Source organism: Pongo pygmaeus, chromosome 1, assembly GCF_028885625.2.
Source record: "Pongo pygmaeus isolate AG05252 chromosome 1, NHGRI_mPonPyg2-v2.0_pri, whole genome shotgun sequence".
In the NCBI taxonomy this organism is placed as follows: domain Eukaryota; kingdom Metazoa; phylum Chordata; class Mammalia; order Primates; family Hominidae; genus Pongo; species Pongo pygmaeus.
Genome location: NC_072373.2, coordinates 121,813,688 through 121,835,683, shown reverse-complemented (window position 1 = coordinate 121,835,683; position 21,996 = coordinate 121,813,688). Strand labels below are relative to the sequence as shown.

The window sequence follows — 21,996 nt, the reverse complement described above, 5'->3', positions numbered from 1 at the left end:
ACTATGTGAAAAGACCAAACCTACATTTGATTGGTGTACCTGAAAGTGACGGGGAGAATGGAACCAAGTTCAAAACCACACTTCAGGATATTATTCAGGAGAACGTCCCCGAACTAGCAAGACAGGCCAACATTCAAATTCAGGAAATACAGACAATACCACTAAGATACTCCACGAGAAGAGCAACCCCAAGACACATAATTATCAGATCCACCAAGGCAGAAATGAAGGAAAAAATGTTAAGGGCAGCCAGAGAGAAAGGTCAGGTTATCCACAAAGGGAAGCCCATCAGACTAACAGTGGATCTCTCTGCAGAAACCCTAGAAACCAGAAAAGAGTGGGGACCAATATGCAACATTCTTAAAGAAAAGAATTTTCAACCAGAATTTCATATCCAGCCAAACTAAGCTTCATAAGCAAAGGAGAAACAAAATCATTTACAAACAAGCAAATGCTGAGAGATTTTATCACCACCAGGCCTGCCTTCCAAGAGCTCCTGAAGGAAGCACTAAATATGGAAAGGAAAAGCCAATACCAGCCACTGCAAAAACATACCAAATTGTAAAGACCATCAACACTATGAAGAAACTGCATTAACTAATGGGAAAAATAAACAGCTAGCATCATAATGACAGGATCAAATTCACACATAACAATATTAACCTTAAATGTAAATGGGCTAAATGCCCCAATTAAAAGACACAGACTGGCAAATTGGATAAAGAGTCAAGACCCATTGGTGTGCTGTATTCAGGAGACCCATCTCACATGCAAAGACACACATAGGCTCAAAATAAAGGGATGGAGGAATATTTACCAAACAAATGGAAAACAAAAAATAAAAGGAGCGGTTGCAATTCTAGTCTCTGAGTCTCTGACAAAACAGACTTTAAACCAACAAAGATCAAAAAAGACAAAAAAGGCCATTACATAATGGTAAAGGGATGAATGCAACAAGAGCTAACTACCCTAAATATACATGTACCCAATACAGGAGCACCCAGAGTCATAAAGCAAGTCCTTAGAGACCTACAAAGAGACTTCGACTCCCACACAATAATAGTGGGAGACTTTAACACCCCACTGTCAATATTAAACAGATCAACGAAACAGAAAATTAACAAGGATATTCAGGACTTAAAATCAGCTCTGGACCAACTGGACCTAATAGACATCTACAGAACTCTCCACCCTATAATCAACAGAATATATAATCTTCTCAGCACCACATTGCATTTATTCTAAATTGACCACATAATTGGAAGTAAAACACTCCTCAGCAAATGTAAAAGAATGGAAATCACAAAAAACCGTCTCTCAGACCACAGTGCACTCAAATTAGGACTCAGGATTAAGAAACTCACTCAAAACCACACAACTACAAGGAAACTAAACAACCTGCTCCTGAACGACTACTGGGTAAATAACGAAATTAAGGCCAAAATAAATAAGTTCTTTGAAACCAATAAGAACAAAGAAACAATGTGCCAGAATCTCTGGGACACAGCTAAAGCAGTGTTGAGAGGGAAATTTAGAGCACTAAATGCCCACAGGAGAAAGCAGGAAAGATCTAAAATTGCCACCCTAATATCACGGTTAAAAGAACTAGAGAAGCAAGAGCAAAGAAATTCAAAAGCTAACAGAAGGCAAGAAATAACTAAGATCAGAGCAGAAATGAAGGAGATAGAGACACAAAAAACCCTTCAAAAAAATCAATGAATCCAGGAGCTGGTTTTTTGAAAAGATTAACAAAATAGACCGCTAGCCACACTAATAAAGATGAAAAGAGAGAAGAATCAAAAGACATAATAAAAAATGATAAAGGGGATATCACCACTGATTCCACAGAAATACAAACTACCATCAGAGAATACTATAAACACCTCTACGCAAATAAACTAGAAAATGAAGAAGAAATGGGTAAATTTCTGGAAACATACACCCTCCCAAGACTAAACCAGGAATAATTTGAATCCCTGCACAGACCAATAACAAGTTCTGAAATTAAGGCAGTAATTAACAGCTGACCAACTAAAAAAAGCCCAGGACCAGAGAGATTCACAGCTGAATTCTACCAGCGGTACAGAGAGGAGTTTGTACCATTCATTCTGAAGCTATTCCAAATAATAGAAAAAGAGAGACTCCTCCTAACTCATTTTGAGGCCAGTCCTGATACCAAAACCTGGCAGAGACACAACAAAAAAAAGAAAACTTCAGGCCAATATCTCTGATGAACATCAATGCAAAAATCCTCAATAAAATACTGGCAAACCGGTCAGGTGCGGTGGCTCACGTCTGTAATCCCAGCACTTTGGGAGGCCGAGGAGGGCAAATTGCAAGATGAGGAGATCGAGACCATCCGGGCTAACACGGTGAAACCCTGTCTCTACTAAAAACACAAAAAATTAGCTGGGCATGGTGGCGGGTGCCTGTAGTCCCAGCTAATCAGGAGGGTTAGGCAGGAGAATGGCATGAACCCTAGAGGCGGAGCTTGCAGTGAGCCAAGATCATGCCACTGCACTCCAACCTGGGCGACAGAGCAAGACTCCATCTCAAAAAAAAAAAAAAAAAAAATACGGGCAAACTGAATCCAGCAGCACATCAAAAAGCTTATCCATCACAATAAAGTCAGTTTCATCCCTGGGATGCAAGGCTGGTTCAACACATGAAAATCAATAAACATAATCCATCACATAAACAGAACCAATGACAAAACAACCACATGATTATCTCAATAGATGCAGAAAAGGCCTTTGATAAAATTCAACACCTCAAAAACTCTCAATAAAGTAGGTACTGATGGAATGTATCTCAAAACAATAAGAGGTATTTATGACAAACCCACAGCCAATATCATACTGAATGGGCAAAACCTGGAAGCATTCCCTTTGAAAATCAGCACAAGACAAGGATGCCCTCTCTCACCACTCCTATTCAACGCAGCATTGGAAGTTCTGGACAGGGCAATCAGGAAAGATAAGCAAATAAAGGGCATTCAAATAGGAAGAGAGGAAGTCAAATTGTCTCTGTTTGCAGATGATATGATCGTATATTTAGAAAATCCCATCGTCTCAGCCCAAAATCTCCTTAAGGTGATAAGCAACTTTAACAAAGTCTCAGGATACAAAATCAATGTGCAAAAATCACAAACATTCCTATACACCAATCATAGACAAACAGAGAGCCAAATCATGAGTGAACTTCCATTCACAATTGCTACAAAGAGAATAAAATACCTAGGAATCCAACTTACAAGGGATGTGAAGGACCTCTTCAAGGAGAACTACAAACCACTGCTCAACGAAATAAAAGAGGACACAAACAAATGGAAGAACATTCCATGCTCATGGATAGAAAGAATCAATATCGTGAAAATGGCCATATCACCCAAAGTAATTTGTAGATTCAATGCTATCCCTATTAAGCTACCATTGACTTTCTTCACAGAATTAGAAAAAACTACTTTAAATTTCATACGCAACCAAAAAAAAAAAAAAAGTCTGTATAGCCAAGACAATCCTAAGCAAAAAGAACAAAGCTGGAAGCATCACACTACCTGACTTCAAACTATACTACAAGGCTACAGTAACCAAAACAGCATGGTACTGGTACCAAAACAGATATATTGACCAACGGAACAGAACAGCGGCCTCAGAAATAACACCACACATCTACAGCCATCTGATCTTTGACAAACCTAACACAAAAAAAAAAACAATGGGGAAAGGATTCCCTATTTAATAAATGGTGTTGGGAAAACTGGCTAACCATATGCAGAACACTGAAACTGGACCCCTTCCTTATACCTTATACAAAAATTAACTTAAGATGGATTAAAGACTTAAACATAAGACCTAAAACCATAAAAACCCTAGTAGAAAACCTAGGCAATACCACTCAGGACACAGGCATAGGCAAAGACTTCATGACTATAACACCAAAAGCAATGGCAACAAAAGACAAAATTGACACATGGGATCTAATTAAAGATCTTCTACACAGCAAAAGAAACTATCAACAGAGTGAACAGGCAACCTACAGAATGGGAGAAAATTTTTGCAATCTATCCATCTGACAAAGGGCTAATATCCAGAATCTACAAGGAACTTAAACACATTTACAAGAAAAAACAAACAACCCCATCAAAAAGTGGGCAAAGGATATGAACAGACACTTCTCAAAAAAAGACATTTATGCAGCCAACACACATATGAAGAAAAGGTCATCATCACTGGTCATTAGAGAAATTCAGATCAAAACCATGAGATACCATCTCATGCCACTTAGAATGGCGATCATTAAAAAGTCAGGAAACAACATATGTTGGAGAGGATATGGAGAAACAGGAACGCTTTTACACCATTGGTGGGAGTGTAAATCAGTTTCAACTATTGTGGAAGACAGTGTGGCGATTCCTCAAGGATCTAGAACTAGAAATACCATTTGACCCAGCAATCCCATTACTGGGTATATATCCAAAGGATTATAAATAATTCTACTATAAAGACACATGCCCACGTATGTTTATTGCAGCACTATTCACAATAGCAAAGACTTCAAACCAACCTAAATGCCCATCAATGATAGACTGGATAAAGAAAATGTGGCACATAAACACCTTGGGATACTGTGCACACATAAAAAAGAATCAGATCATGTTCTTTGCAGGGACATGGATGAAGCTGGAAACCATCATTATCAGCAAACTAACACAGGAACAGAAAAACAAACACGGCATGTTCTCACTTATAAGTGTGAGCTGAACAGTGAGAACAGATGGGCACAGGGAGGGGAACATCACACATCAGGGCCTGTCGCAGGGTTGGGGGCAAGGGGAGGGATTGCATTAGGAGAAGTACCTAATGTAGATGACGGGTTGATTGGTGAAGCAAACCACCATCAAGTATACCTATGTAACAAACCTGCACGTTCTGCACATGTATCCCAGAAGTATAATTTTTTTAAAAAAAGAAAGAAAAAATAAAGTTTTCTTCCTTTTAACTTGTAGAGCCAGACTGATCACCTATTTTTAAGGTTTCTCTTCCTAATTGTCATTCCTCTCTATTATCTGCAAACATCTAATAAAGGCTACCACACATATATATATTTCCTTTCGGATAGCTGCATAGTGGGAAACCAAGCAACAGTAAAGGTAAGTGTGCCCTTGGCATTGCCCTCCACAGCAACAGAACTTGAAGGGAGAAAAGTTATCCTGAATTCTAGGTGGCAATAAGCAGCAAAAGCAGCAGGGGCCCAAGGTAAGGCTGGGAACAAGACAGAGCTGAGAAGAAGTGCACAGAAGCAGCTGCCACATGAACAAGAAAGCCGGCCCTCATTCCCAAAGCTAGAGGAAGGGGACTCATTAGAGGAGGAAAGGAGAAGAGCTATCACTTGGCTTACAAGCATTTGTAATCATCTGTATCATCTGGCCTTAAACAAATGTGTTATAAAAGGGTCACTGTCATATCTATTCAGTTTTAATTTGACTGCTAATACCCAGCATATTTGAACTAGAAAAACACTCAGAAAAAAAAAAAGCAAATTTTTGTTTCAATAGTGAATTTTCATTTTATTTTCATTTTACCTTTAATCTTAAATGTTCCTGCCTATTAAGCTGGAAAGCATTTATTCATTTTATACTGAGCCACAGAACAAGATTTTCATATTTATTTGCAAGATAAAAAAGTCACCACATACCCTACACTTGTTAAGAGCTCTTTAAATACACAGGAAGTCAAAAGGAAACAGAAGTGCTCCCACAGGATGCTGTCCCCAAAGGCAACAGGCTCTGAAAAATAATTCTTGCCAAATCAGGATGTTGCTGGAAATAAACATAATAGACAAGATTTTTTAAGAAGTATCTAATGTCACCATTAGGCAGCATCAGCTAAATGTGTTTCAGCAAATATATGAATCTACCCACTTAGAAAAATTTGTGATCAATTCAGTAGAGCGCCTTGTTTATATTTGAGAAAATACAGTAACTGATACTATTTTACAAGTTTGTTGATTTTTTAAAAAAAGTTTTTCAAGAGTTTCAGGTTTTACTAGATACAATAAAATGGAAATATAATTCTCAATTTCAATTACAATACAGTGAGATTGCTTTTAATCTGTAATCCTCATTGAGGCAGAACTGATTCCGGAAAGGCTATGTTCAGAGGTACAATTAAGTTATCATACCTCCAACTAACGATTCTGGTGCTAAGCAACTGAGGCCAGAGGAATGACTACTAGAGGTTTGAATTGTTTATTAAAATGGAACTAAGACTGTACCTATACCTTTAATACACATTTTCAATGGAACTATACATTCTTCCCTTATAAGGATGATGAAATTCCCTTTTTAGTTTCCCTGTTCCTCTCTATGCATAATTCTCAACCTTCCAAAAAAATAATTTGAAGACACAGGTATGTTCCTAAAGGACTCTTCAGTCTTAAGTACTTTTAAAATAAAATGAGTCTCCAATTAAGGAAGACAAAGTCACTGTATACAAAAATTTGTAAAATAAGAAATAAAAATCACCTCGAATCTAGCCACTGAAAAACAAACACAGTTAACATTTTGGCAAGCTTCGTTCCAGGCTTACATATATAATCTTAATAAAACTGGAGATCATGGTTTACATACTGTTTTATTAGATACTTTTCATTAATTGTGAGGATTTATTTCATTCCATTATTCTTCTAAAATATTTAAATGGCTGCAGAGTTCTCCATTTTATGAAGTTCTGAAAACTCATTTAACCAACTTTCTTCTATTGAATGGGTGTTAGTTTTTATTCCAAATTATTAAATTAACATTACATATATCAACTGGTATCTTAAGTATGTAAGACTCTCTGAATATTTACTTTTATTAATGTCTTAAAAGTATATTTACTAGGTCAAAGACCATAAACAATTTTAAGGTTTTAGATACACCATAGCAAATCCTAACCAAAAATGGTTTATCAGCAACCACTCTATCTAAAAGAGTGCATTTCACTAGGCAAATGCTATTCAAAGGATAGGATCACCAACATTTCACACCACCTTTATCAATTCTCAGTATTTTCATAGGAAAGAAAAGATGTGCCAATCTAATAGACAAAAATGAAGGCTTGTGGGTTTTTTTTTTATTTGTATTGATTTTTGCCATCATTTTCAACAGGTTTTAAAGCATGTTTACTGGTCACTCATATTAATAAGTGTATGCAAGTATGTGCACACGGATGTGGGTGAAAACTGTTTTTTGAGCATTCTTCTTTTGAGTTTTCCATTTATGTACTGATCTAGGAGAGAAGCAGTTAAGAGCTTGTGCTCTGGAATCCAACCCCATGGGTTCAAAATCCCTTCTCTACCACTTATTAGTCATGTGGCTATGGCAAGTTACCTAACCATCATCTGTGAAACTGAGATAATAACAGAATGGAGCTGGGAATATTAAATGCAATAATCTATGCTGCAACATAGGAGACAAGTGTTTTCTATTGTAATCCATTATTTACTTTTTATGGAGAATAAAACTTTTAACACTATATTTTCCATAAATAATATGTATTTTGTCAGAGTTTGCCATATGTGCCTCTTATTTGGGGGTACTTTTTGAGATACGTAAGTTTTCTATTTTCATAAATGAAAATGTATCACCTTCTGTACAAGTTCTTGTTTCTATACTCAGGAAGATCCTCCCCCATCCCTCAAGAACCAAAAAAAAAAATTCATTTATAGTGCTGCAAGTTCTTTTAATGTCTTTTAAAAAAAAAAAAAAGTGATTTTTGATCACAAAGCAGGACACAGAAAGACCATCACAGAAAGAGAAAAGCCAGAGAAACAAAAATAGATCAAAAGAGAATCAAGATCAATGAAGGTTATCCAACATTCTATTTCCTAAACACAATCCTATATTAGGGCTAATCTGACAATGTCCTTAAGTAAACCAAGAAACAGTATTTTAACTCCTTCATAAGAGGTAACTAAAGAATATTCCACAGACAATTTATTTTTGAGCTAACTTTCTATGTGTTTAACAGCCACTCTTTCAGATCTGAACCCCCTGTGTATGCATATTAGGTTGTCACAGTGTAGGGGTAACTGTATTTTTTTTTTCTAAGGTGGGATATTGCTAAGAGTGAAAGGTCACTATGAATAATTATGCTACGGGCCGGGCATGGTGGCTCAAGCCTGTAATCCCACCACTTTGGGAGGCTGAGACCAGCAGATAACTTGAGGCCAGGGGTTCGAGGCCAGCCTGGCCAACATGGCAAATCCCCATCTCTATTAAAAAATACAAAAATTAGCCGGGCATGGTAGCGTGCGCCTGTAATCCCAGTTACTCTGGAGGATGGGACATGAGAATCACTTGAACCTGGGAGGCAGAGGTTGCAGTTAGCCGAGATTGTACCACTGCATTTCAGCTTGGGCAACAGAGCAAGACTCTGCCTAAAAAAATAAAATAAAATAAAATTATGCTACGTTAACAGACATAAGCCGACACCACCCTGGGCAAACAGATACATATTTACCTTATTACTACCTTGCTGAAGATCTTCACCTTAAAATCTTTTAACAAATGGCTTCAACAAAAAACAATTCCCTTGTTTTCCACAAATTTTGCAATCTTATGATTACGTTGATGGAATCTAATATATCAGATAACTTCATTCACCAACTCCATGTGTTCATCTACCATTTATTTCTCATGCTTCTGCAATCTCATCTCCTACTACTTCCACTCTACTGAAATTGTTTTAACAGTGCTCTAGATGTTGCTAAATCTAATGACATTTCTCTGCAATTTTCCTGCTCAACCACTTTTGCAGTATGTCATAATGACCTCCCTGACCTTCTTGAGACTATCTTTCCCTGCCATAGTGAATCACGAACATGATGGGAGGGTCTCTTCTCTCAGGTATGTGAAGGTGAAAAAGGTTGAGAACTGCTGAAAAATGATGTGAAAGCATAACACTAACTGCTGTAACAGACCCTAAAATTCTGTATTTTAACATGCTAAAGTTTAATTTCATTCACATAATAATCCCTCAATGGTGTTTCTGGTTAGCAGATGACTTTCCCCTACATAGCGACCCAGCATCCATCCCTTTGTGCCTTTGCCATCTTCTAAAGCCAAAACCTCTGTACTCAGTTGGTGTTTGGAGAAAATACACAAAAACAAAACCAGGGAAGACAGCACATCGAATGTTTTTATGGGTCAGGTCTGGGAATGGTACACATTACTGCTACACACAATCCACTGGCTAAAACTTGGTCACATGGCTAAGTCTAACTGCAAGGAGGCTTGGAAATATAATCTGCCTATGTACCCCAAAACAAGAAGAAATGGGTTTGGTGAACAGTATTCCACTGTCTGTCACAAAAAAGGCTCTTCAAGAAATCTCTGGTATTTAACTTTATTTATTTTATTTTATTTTTTTGAGACAGGGTCTTGCTCTGTCACCCAGGCTAGAGTGCAGTGGCACAATCACGGCTCACTGTGGCCTCAACCTCCTGGATTCAAGCGATCCTCCCACCTCAGCCTCCCGAGTAGCTGCAACTACAGCTGCATGCCACCATGCACAGATAATTTTTGTATTTTTTTGTAGAGATGTGGTTTTGCCATGTTGCCCAGGCTGGTCTCTAGCTCCTGAGCTCAAGGGATCAACAGGACTGGGCCTCCCAAAGTGCAGAGATTACAGGTGTGAGCCACCCCACCAGGCCTGCTAATTTCATTTATATGTTAAATTTGTTAAGAGCAGGGGCAGGAATTGTGTAACAACTGGAGCCTACCCCAAATCTATGAGTTTCAAATATGACTGATGTCCTTCTTAGGACTGGTAGGGTGACCCACAAGAAATCTAATAGTATGAGGGACTACAAAACCTAATGAAAAAGAATTCAGCCTAATAACAAAGCAGCCAGGGAGAAAAAAAGAGGACTCAAAGGCAAGATACAGGAAGATGTCTCACAGCTCTTCCTTTGTGTCAACTCTAGAAAAATACCTGCTGAATCCAGAGAAAGGAAAATGTGTGGAGAAAGCTGAGAGCACAGGCTCCTTCCACTTCTACCCAGAAAACAGTGTGGTGCTTGAGGTCCAAAGGCTTCAGTACCATTGGTGCCCAACGGTCTTCCCTCACAGAAGCTGCAGAGGCAGCTAGGAAGCAACAGAAACACAGCCGGGCATGTTCTGAGTAGGAGACCACCCCATGCACACTCATAAGCAAGCTCACAAATGACACTGTGACACAGGTGGAGTGGGTGAGAAGCAAGAGGAGAGAAAAGCCTATGGTCAGCAGCAGGACTACTCAAAAGCCGACATGAAATCTGGGATTCCCAAATACAAGGTGAGACACTGAAGGAAGGTGATGGTACTGATGGCAGTCACAGAAATGTGATTAATTGTGGTTTACAATCATTCCAGTGAAATATCCCACATTGCTATGTTCCTGAAAACTGCTTACATTTATAATATTCTTAGTAGTTGGGAGCTATTGAGTAGAGGGTATTGCATTATTCTGTAAATTTTTATATAGCAATTTTCTGATTTGAGCCAAAGCCAAACCAGAATATAACATTTTTTATGAGTAGACAGCTGAAATTTCTATCTAATATGCTGATTTACTGATCAAATGACACATGAAATTTTAAATGGTACTTTTCCCCCAGGACAGAAATATAAAAAAAAAAATTACTGTTATAATAGCTAATTTAAATTGCCTATCAAAGTTATGATAACTAATTGATGGCACTTTATTTTGTTCTCAAGTTTAATTCTCTTGTTTACTAACCAGCTTCTCGAAAATTGGCTGAAACCTATCTAATAGAGCAAATATGAGATTTTTGTTTTTTACTACAAAAATCTAATGATTCATGCAATTTCTAAGTATGAAGGAAGGCCAGGCACGGTGGCTCACACCTGTAATCCCAGCACTTTGGGAGGCGGAGGCTAGAGGATCACTTGAGCACAGGAGTTCAAGACCAGCCTGAGCTACATGGTGAGACCTCATCTCTACAAAAACTTTAAAAATTAGCTGGGTGTGGTGTTGTGTGTGCCTATAGTCCTAGTTACTTGGCAGGCTGAGGCAGGAGGGTCGCTTGAGCCCAAGAGTTTGAGGTTACAGTGAGTTAGGATTGCACCATTGCACTCCACTGTGGATGATATGGTGTGATGGTTAATACTGAGTATCAACGTGATTGGATTGAAGGATGTAAAGTTTTCATCATGGGTGTGTCTGTGAGGGTGTTGCCAAAGAAGATTAACATTTGAGTCAGTGGGCTGGGAAAGGCAGACCTACCCTTAATCTGGGTGGGCACCAACTAATCAGCTGCCAGCATGGCCAGGATATAAAGCAGGCAGAAAAACACGAAAAGGCTAGACTGGCTTAGCCTCTCAGCCTACATCTTTCTCCCATGCTGGATGCTTCCTGCCCTCAAACATCAGACTCCAAGTTTTTCAGCTTTGGGATTCAGACTAGCTTCCTTGCTCCTCAGCTTGCAGACAGCCTACTGTGGGACCTTGTGGTGGTGTGAATTAAAACTACCTAATAAATTCTCATATATATGATATATATGATATATATTCTATTCTTATTAAAAATCCTAAGTTAAATATAAATTTTGAACTTTGTTATAACTTTTTAGACTGTAGTAATATTTTCCATGACAATGAATGATACATATGATATATATCATATGTATCACATGTATACATATATATCATATGTATCATATCACAATACATATCACATATCACATGATATATATATCATATGTATCATATATCCTGTATGATATATATCATATGTATCATATATCCTGTATGATATATATCATATGTATCATATATCCTGTATGATATATATCATATGTATCATATATCCTGTATGATATATATCATATGTATCATATATCCTGTATGATATATATCATATATGATATATGATATATATGATATATGATATATGATGTATATGATATATGATATATGAGATATATATCCTATTAGTGCTGTCCCTCTAGAGAACCTCAACTAATAAGGTTCTCAACTGATAAGATCCTGTCTCTTAAAAAAAAAAAGTATGAAGGCAAATATGCAAGTCATTTTTCAAAAAAATAATATCCATTCTAAAGATGTGTAAAACCTTGTCATCCATCATAAAAATGGCCACAAATTTCTCCCCATATTCTGGGGTCAATCAGTCTCAGAATTGCCTTTCTAAAAAAAAATACATGCTAAAGTGACAGAGTATTAAGTAAAATATTCAACAACCTAAACAAGGTTTAGCTGATTTTTACAATGCTAAATAGGGAACACCTGTCAACTTCACATTCTCCCTATGAACAATCAAGGTAACAGAATTAAGCAAAGAGAATGTATATAAACTTATGTCATTAACCTCCCATGCACTCATGAGGTTTATCTTCAAAGAAGAATAAATCATCATTAGATTTGCTCTTGATAGACTTTCTCAAAGACTTCTATGGAATGGAAAACCATAAATTTCTTTGCAGGTGATATTGATATATCTGCATGAGATTTCAAAGAGTAGAATATTCTTCATTGATTTTCAGGGTTTATTTGTTTTAACATCATCCTTTGAGACAATGACCAATGTTTGATCTTTGCAAAATGAAATATGTTACTAAAAAGGATGCCAGATATGAGCTACTCCAGATGTTACTATTTGTGAACACAAGGAGTAACAACAATAAAAAAAAGTTTTCCCAAGTTCTTAACCTCAATTCCTATTTTCAGATATTTTTTGTTTTCCAGAAATTATATAAATGTCTAGGAAAAAACTTACATCTGTCTAGCTTTGCTACCACAAATTAAAATTCTTGAAAAAATTAAAATGCAGTAAGTAAGACATAACAATATTAAGCAGTAATTACTAAGGACAATCATTTACCACTATAGAAATACAATTTTGCAAAGAGTCAGGTAGATGAGTACAGACATTGTATTAGTTAGCACATATAACCTGCTGAAAGCAAGTCCAATTAATGATAATTCGGACTTCCAAATAGTCAACACTAAATTTTTGTTGACTTGCGAAAAGATAATTAAACAAATGAGAAGTCAGGCAATCAGAGACAGAGCTGAAAAAGTCTTTATAGTTATTATGAAAACCCAGGTCCCCTGACTCATTCCAAGAATCTTTTCTATTACACACAATTCTGTTTCTAATTCCTCTTTGGAACTTAAAGGAAACATTAAACTTAAAGGAAAATGTTTATAGGAAAACCTGACGCTCTACAATATACACTCATATGGCTATAGTTTTACACACACAGGAACAAAAAAGGCCAGGCAGAAACATCAACTCCACCATCCATATTAACAGCTCTTCTCATTTTAGGACAAATACCTTGTCTTCTTAGTAAGCCAGAGTCAAAGAATTGGGTTAAACCACCAGAAATGGCAATTTTTGTCAAATATTAGCAATTTCATATAGTTCAGCCTATTTATCATCTAATTTTAAAAGGTAATGAATTATTACATGACTACTGATAACTACTGAGCAATGAGTAGTAAATACTTTATGTATTTTGCTTTATCTCTATTTCCATCCCTCTTTAACTCTTATTGGGTTCCTCAGAAAGATTAAGTATGTATCTTTAATCTGAATTTGATGCAATTTATTCAATACAAACTGTAATGAAGAGAGGTTTCACTTAAAAACAGAGGAAAAATATGTAAATAGAAATATGCAAAGAACTGCCTCTGTCCCATAAATCAAGTTTAAACATACATTTTATAAACTGATACTTTTCTACCACACACTAATGGCAGGCAGTATGCTGAAAACCTTACATACAGCATTGCCTGTTTTAATCCTCCCCAAAACTGTACAAAGTAGATAAAATAATTTGATTTACAGTGAATAAACTAAGGAGCCATCCTTTTTCTCCTTAAATTGGTTTTCTTAATTAACTGAAATCATTGCTGAAACACTGACTGCCTTGGGATTTTATGATCCTATGTGCCTATGTTCACTTATATCAAAATCCAGAAAGTTCAACATTCAGAGGTATAAACATGTACCAAAGAGAAGCTATCCATGAAAGCAAAGATTTCCTTGGTATTGTTACATTGCTAATATATTACTTTTAGCCAAAAAATAAATCAATCAACCCCTAAAGGGAGTACTAAAGTATGTAAATAATACAGTAACACCATTCCTATTGTTTTACTATTCTTATTAAAAATCCTAAGTTAAATATAAATTTTGAACTTTGTTATAACTTTTTAGACTGTAGTAACATTTTCCATGACAATGAATGGGACAGGTTTAGGAACAATGGAGGATATGAAGCATGGAAAAAAATTCCATTTCAACTCTTTTCAATTTCTGTTTCACTGCCGTAGACCTTCTTGTCGGTATGTTCTTTTGGACAAATCTGGGCTTTGTATTTTTTTTCTGTAACAAAACTAAAAGCTTTTGTCATAAAATATTCAGAATGAATGCAGAATGAAAGGGGGGAAGTTATCAACTGACTGTGCCTGATTTCTGTCTCAGAAAAAGAATTGTCAACTTTACCAAGACTTTGCTGGGCCTCTTAAAGGGTGAATGAAGAATGCTTCCTAGATTCCTTTTAGATCAGCTGCAGTTCGAGACAGAAAAAATGTGGAAGAAAGCTATATGGACTACATGGGAAATTTTTCATTAAAAAGAGGATACAAATGTTATATTATTTATAAGACCCAACTTTGGTGCAGATTTTATTTATGTAACAAGTAGTATATAGTAACAACATAGGTAAAGAAAATGTTAATCCTGAACAAACTACAACCACTCTGGCAATAATAAATGTAATAAAGAATATGCTTATACATTTTACACTTTTTGAGTTTAGGGAATTCTTTTCACTCTTAAGTGAGTTAACCGCTCTTAAAGATATACCACCACCACAATTTAAACTAAAGGAGGAAAATCCACTCAACTACAAGAAAATTTCCTTGCTTTCTTTCCATTTCTTTGCTGTTAGAGGGCTAAGATTAAAAATGTGATCTTCACATGCACACGTATGTTTATTGCCGCATTATTCACAATAGCAAAGACTTGGAACCAACCCAAATGTCCAACAATGATAGACTGGATTAAGAAAATGTGGCACATATACACCATGGAATACTATGCAGCCATAAAAAATGATGAGTTCACGTCCTTTGTAGGGACATGGATGAAATTGGAAATCATCATTCTCAGTAAACTATCGCAAGAACAAAAAACCAAACACCGCATATTCTCACTCATAGGTGGGAATTGAACAATGAGAACACATGGACACAGGAAGGGGAACATCACACTCTGGGGACTGTTGTGGGGTGGGGGGAGGGGGGAGGGATAGCATTGGGAGATATACCTAATGCTAGATGACGAGTTGGTGGGTGCAGCGCACCAGCATGGCACATGTATACATATGTAACTTACCTGCACATTGTGCACATGTACCATAAAACCTAAAGTATAATAATAATAATAATAAAAGAAAAAAAAAAAAAAAATGTGATCTTCATTTTGAGATCAACATATTGACAGCACTGAAAATTATACAAGATTTTCTAAAAACAGTTTCTTCTCTTCTAAACCTTCCTTCAAAACTATTGCTTTTGAAATTTTAACTATTATATTTCTTAGAACCAAAATCTAAGAAAAATTTAAGTCAGATACCACCTAAGAAAATTTTAAAAAGCAGTGAAACTTCTAGAACAGGGGTACCCAATCCCCAGACCAGTACCAGTCTGGTGCACAGCAGGAGGTGAGCAGTGGGTGAGTGAGCATTACTGCCTGAGCTCTGCCTAGAGTCAGATCAGCAAGGGCATTCGATTCTCATAGGAGCATGAAGCCTATTGTGAACTGTGCATGTGAGGGATCTAGGTCGTGCACTCCTTTTAAGAATCTAATGCCTGATGATCTGAAGTGGAACGGTTTCACCCCCAAACCATTCCCCCAGTACTCGGTCCATGGAAAAATTTTCTTCCATGAAACCAGTCCCTGGTACCTAAAAGGCTGGGGACTGATGCTCTAGATGAGAGTATCCTGGAAGTGTGAGTCACAGCAAATAATATTTGGGTAAATGCTCAATAGAAATGAAATCCCATGGGCAAGAATATGGCATCTCATTCTTTAAATGTTCTTGAAACTACACAGTTGTTTTAGGCAGGGATAAATCAGAATTCTAACATTTTTGACAAAGTGTAAATGGCTTAAATACTGTCTAAATAATTTGGGGTTTGGGTGTTTTTGTTTTCTCTTTTTTGTTGTTGGTTAGCCAGATGAAAATCTTAGCATTCAAGCACCTAAAACTCCAAAACTCTCAAAGATTCTTGAGGAGCTTTTTTTTTTTTTTTTTTTTTGATTTTTGGAGACAGAGTCTTGTTCTGTCACTCAGGCTGGAGTAGACTGGCACCATCACAGCTCACTGCAACCTTGACCTCCTCCCACCTCAGCCTCCTGAATAGCTGGGACTACCGGTGCACACCACCAAGCCCAGTTCATTATTTTATTTTTTGTAGAGATGAAACCTCACTATGTTACCCAGGCTGGTCTCGAACTCCTGGGGCTCCAGTGATTCTCCACCCTCTGTTTCCCAAAGTGCTAAGATTATAGACGTTGAGCAAGCACACCTAGCCCCTTGAGATGTTTCTTGATTAGAAAACATGCTTTAGGATCTATTTACCTAAAAGAGTACATTCCTTGTATTTAAACTCTGCATAAAAACATGGAATAATTCTCGATGATTGATTTAGTGCTTAGCTGGTAATAGTCCTAAAATAGTTGTAAACTGTTTAACATTATACAACTTATTTAAATCTTAACAAAAATATTTACTGAGTCCCTTCTACACTGAACGCAAGGCAAGGCTTTTAAAAATCCCCTAAATTATAGAAAACGAAAGCTTTATTCAAACTCAAAGAGGAGCAGTATAAATTCAATATAAATACATCAAAAATGATAATCACCTTTGGTAGATCATCAGAAAATTAAATTCAAATCAAGATATTTATAAAACTGCTAAAGAAAACATTTTCTTAGACTCATGAAGACATGACAACCAAAAGTAATGTCTGAACCTTTATTCAATCATGTCAAATTCAAAGAAACTAGCTATAAAATCCATTGTGGAGAAAACTAGTAAAATTTGATATTTTAAATATCTGGATATTAAATAATATCAGGGAAGTATTATTCACTTTGTTATATGTGATAAAGATATTATGGTTATATAGAAAAATATCCTTATTTTGACACCTGTACCGTTTGAAGTATTTAGGGGACAAATGTCATGATGCCTATCTATATTTACTTTTAAATTGTTCAGCAAAAATAGTGGTATATATGTATTTATAATAGATAGTAGATGAATCAAATATGGTCAAATGTTAGTTTTTGTTTTTGACAGGGAGTCTCACTCTATCACCCAGGCTAGAATGCAGTGGCATGATCTCGGCTCACTGCAGCCTCCACGTTCTTGACTCAAGCCATCCTCCTACCTCAATCTTCCAAGTACCTGGGACTACACATGCATGGCACCACAGCTGGCTAATTTTTGTATTTTTTTGTAGAGACAGAAATGATAATTTTTCAATAGTAGATATATAAGCGGTGATTGTAGTAGTTTTCTAGGTTTTATATGTTTGGTTATCTCTATAATAATTTAAGTTCTTGGGCTTTTAATTTAGCATTTTCCAAATTACCACTGGGAACAAAGGCTTTAAGCTAGTTCATGAACTCATTTCTGTATTAACCTATTGGGTTTCTTTTTTACTTGACTTCAGGGCTGCTGAGAGATCACTGTAATCCTCAAACCACTTGGTATGATGATAGTGTCCCTTTCTTTAAATTGCTTCTATTCTCTCCTTCGATTTTAAATTTCTTAACCTTTAACTGTGCTGTTTCATATGTGTTATCCTAATCAGACATTTCAAATTACCCACTGAAGTTAGAAAGTAATAATCAAAAAAGAAAGAACTGAGGAGACTACATTTATTTCATTTTATGAAGAGAAGCCAAGCACAGTGGCGTGCACTTGCAGTCCCGGCTACTCGGGAGGCTGAGGCACAAGGACTGCTTGTGCCCAGGACTTTGAGTCCAGCCTGGGCAACACAGTGAGACCCTATCTTTTACAAAAAAAGAAGTCAACAAAGAAGAAAAGACTTACAGAAACATGATAACAATCTTCAAATATTTGAACGATTGTCCTACAGAAGGTGTAGAAATTAATTCTGTGCTGCTCTAAAACCAATGGAAGAAAATTTAGAAAGATAGATCATGCTTTATCATTAGTGATGAATTTCTAGATAATTCATTACCCATAACTGGATCCATAATTGGAACTGTTGCTACTTAAGAAATTTCTGTTACATCTCTAGGAATTGTTCAAATACTGCAGAAGGGATTCCAACCATGAGTCCAAAACAGTATAGAAAAAAAAGGATATATGCTTTTGATTGCCTATTTATCTTTCTACATGTCTATGTGTTTGGAGACTCTTGGGTACAGTCAACTGACCAAATTCCAAGCAAACAAAGCTAAAAATACTTCAACAATTTTTTGTAAAAGCCAATGCTAATTAATATTATCTCCCCTTCATCATTATACTTCATAGTAACTTTGCTAAAATTCTAAATTGCTATCTCCCCAGGAAGCTGTACTTTATCATCTGGCAGCCAATAAATTCTAATTTTTCTGCTGCTTCTTCCAAAAGCCTAAGGCTATTAGGAAAAATCAGCAGTGATTTTGATAAAGAATCCTTGTTAAACTTTATAGATATAAGAAGCAGATGCATAGCTAATTCTAACATGAATCTAGCCTTCTATGTATGTTTTTTACTCTACCCAATCCATATCCAATGCTATCAATCATCATTAAAATTTGACCTAGACTGACCAATAAAAATAGTGTCCAGTGTCCACCCATATCCGAATATAACCATTCTAGACTGATCATCTTGTCTAAGATGAATTATAAATATGCAGCTACTTTAAAAGACAACTCAAAGAGTGCAAATGATTCAGCACACAATCTATAAGGCACCTGCTTACTCAGAAGCAGCAAGCAGCATCCTTCATTTCCTCTACACAGAAACAAAGAATGAGAATAGCAAGGTAAAGCCTACACCTAAGGTCACCAAACACATCTCTGTGTAAAATTAATTGTGTATACACATGCATACACACTTCAGTGGGGAGTGTTCTGAAAGATTTAAAAACCATTCATTTTTCTAACCTAACGATTTCTGACTGCTCTATGCACTGGCCTGTCCTGACACCACTGGTCCTCAGACACTATGTTGATTTAGCAGAACTTTTCATGTCCAAAAAGCATTATAATTGGCATTGAGGCAAACCAGAGAAAGGCCCATATTCAACAAATATTTCTTCAATGGAGTTCTCCAAAGACACAGGTGCTTTAAGTGGAAAACAAGTGACTCAGAAACTAAACTCTATCCAGAGGAAGCCTGCGCAGCCAGACTCCACACAGCTGCAGTGACTGCCAAGCATTGTTTCCTGTAGTTGTTTGGTGCTCATACCACTACTGGTGCACACTTCCTCTGCATAATCCTGTGCAAATGAGAGCATTCATCCAGTTCCACCCCCACACTACCCCTCTCACTGAGCATGGGAAGCAAACACCAGCCTCCTTTATTCCTACAGATGTGCATAAGCCATTAAAAAAAAGAAGACACAGAAAATAAACATGGAAACTGCCATCCTCCTTTTCTAGGAGATCTTGTTGGTAGGAAATACACAGGCACAACAGTCAAAGGCCAAGAGTTCTGCCTCACTGCTGTTTGTGTAGACAAGTAAATTGACTATTAATATATCATCCACTGGAATTAACCAATTCTCCTTACAGATTTCTCATCCATCATATTTACAATAACAATTTATTGTAAGCAAATGAAGACTCAATGACCTCCATATATAACTTGGATAAACTACATCTTACCCTTAAGCCAATGTGACAAGGTCAAGGATCTCTGAACACAGCTCAGATAGGATATGGCCCAACAACTAAGACTAGGAATTAGAATACATTCATTAGTGAGCATATATGTGCCATAGCCTTGGAAATACAAATATTCCTAGAAGGTTTCCTATTACACAGAAAGAAAATATTTTCCATTTTTAATAGAAATGATAAACCCCAAATTTCTAAGTGTTCTACCAGGGACCAAGCTTCCACTAGATAATCAGTAAATACCAAAAAAACCCAACCAAGCAACGAACTGAACATCAAAAAAAGGAACAAAGGGAAAATTTAGGATGGCATGATATAGCAAAAATCATAGAAAAATAAAACATATCTACTCGGTTGTAAAATATATCTACACAAATTAAGGGTAAATGCCATTAGAATTCTCCTACATTAATTTGAAACACACTATAAGTTACATTTGCTCTTGCTCCATTATTTCCTTTGCAATAAACACTACTTTTCCCCCCACCAGGCTTCCAAGGCTCACTGTTCTCTCTTCTCATCCTCTGACCACTCACTTCAATTCTTAAACATCCCAAATCTCTCAAACTCTGGGCCTCTTTTACAGTTGCTCTAGTAAAGGTCTGTATCATTTTTTAACCAGACTGCCTCAGTTTCAAGCCTGCTCCTCCTACCACTGGCATTACAATTGTCCACTACAGCCTCCCCCACTGACAGAATGCTTAGCTCAAGCACTTAGCAGGTCATCTCCTGTCTATGGTCATCTCCTGTCTATCTGTTAAAAAGTACTCACTGGCCCTTTGTCAGAATCAGTGCAGACCCTGCAAGATCTCAAGGGCCCTCATACTCTGGCCCCAATCTCTGTTGGACCTCAAGATCCAGCTTGCCCCTGTTGCATCTTACACTCAAGCTATGAGGACTATCAGCGAAACCCAAAAATTCCATGTGGATTACCACTTCGGCACCTTCCTAAATAACTTTCCCTCTACTTACATATATAGATACGTATATCTTGGTATGTCTGTAAACCTCTGTGTGCATATTTACATGTATATTAGGAAGGAAATAGAGTTTTTTTTAAAAAACTACTCGAAAGATTTACTGTTTGATCTGTAGAGGAATCCTTGAAACAGCAAAGAGATGTTTGATTTCAGTTCTCAAACTAGATTTCCAGTTTTGGAAATATTCTCAGTAGCTATGCCAAATGCAGATGTAAAATCTAGGTGATATCTTTATCATGCTTTTAGCTCTTTATAATGCCTTTCTCTCTCCAGAAGTGTATGTACAGTCAAGTTTTCTCTCTAAAAGTTTAAAATTTTAAGGGAATGTCAATATTACCAAAAATGAAGTATACCCAGGTTTAAAAGCCTCTGCAGAGGAGCTTATATATAAACAAAAGGTATGAGAAAGCCTAAGCCTTGATGTTTTCAGAGAGGATTACACAACTAAGAATCATCTAAGCAAAACATTACTTTAAAAAATGCAATGTATATATACTACGTCTACCAATAAGTGGCATTTTAGAATCAGAAGAATATCAGAGTTGAACAAACTGAGGCCAAGTTAAAGGACTAGCCCAAGGGGATCTACTGAAAGAGGTAGGATAGAATCTAGTTAAAACGTGCTTTATAACTTATATAAAACTTAATTTAAATAAGAGGGCAAGGGCCAGTCATGGTAGCTCATGCCTATAATCCAAGCACTTTGGGAGGCTGAGGTGGGTGGATCGCTTGAGCTCAAGAGTTTGAGGCCAGTCTGGGCAACATGGTGAAACCTTGTCTCTACAAAAAAATGCAAAAATTAGCCAGCTGTGGTGGCATGCACCTGTAGTCCCAGCTACTCAGGAGGCTGAGGTGGAAGGATTGCTTCAGTCAGAAAGATGGAGGTTGCAGTGAGCCAAGATTGCACCACTGCACTACAGCCTAGGCATGGAGGGTGAAACCCTGTCTCAAAAAATAAATAAATAAGTAAATGTGTGGTAATACTAGCATCCTCTTCCCACTGGGCCATCAGTATTTCGAATGGGTTTCCTTCCCAGTCTGTCTAAAGTGGCTTCCTCCAGCTGCTCATC

The 21,996-nt window shown here is 36.8% G+C and overlaps 1 protein-coding gene across 2 annotated transcripts in view; it reads right to left on the bottom strand.

Annotated features, from left to right (window-relative positions):
• The window catches only part of VAV3 (vav guanine nucleotide exchange factor 3), a 399,285-nt gene that overhangs the window by 276,701 nt on the left and 100,588 nt on the right, over nt 1–21,996 (bottom strand). The window contains exon 1 of one of the 2 annotated variants that reach the window (XM_054494871.2): nt 9,981–10,270. The exons of the other annotated variant lie outside the window; for it this stretch is intronic. Coding sequence (XP_054350846.1) covers nt 9,981–10,196 — 216 coding nt within the window. The 5' untranslated portion in view covers nt 10,197–10,270. Of the gene's footprint in view, nt 1–9,980; nt 10,271–21,996 lie in introns of those variants that run through there. 2 annotated transcript variants of the gene reach the window in all.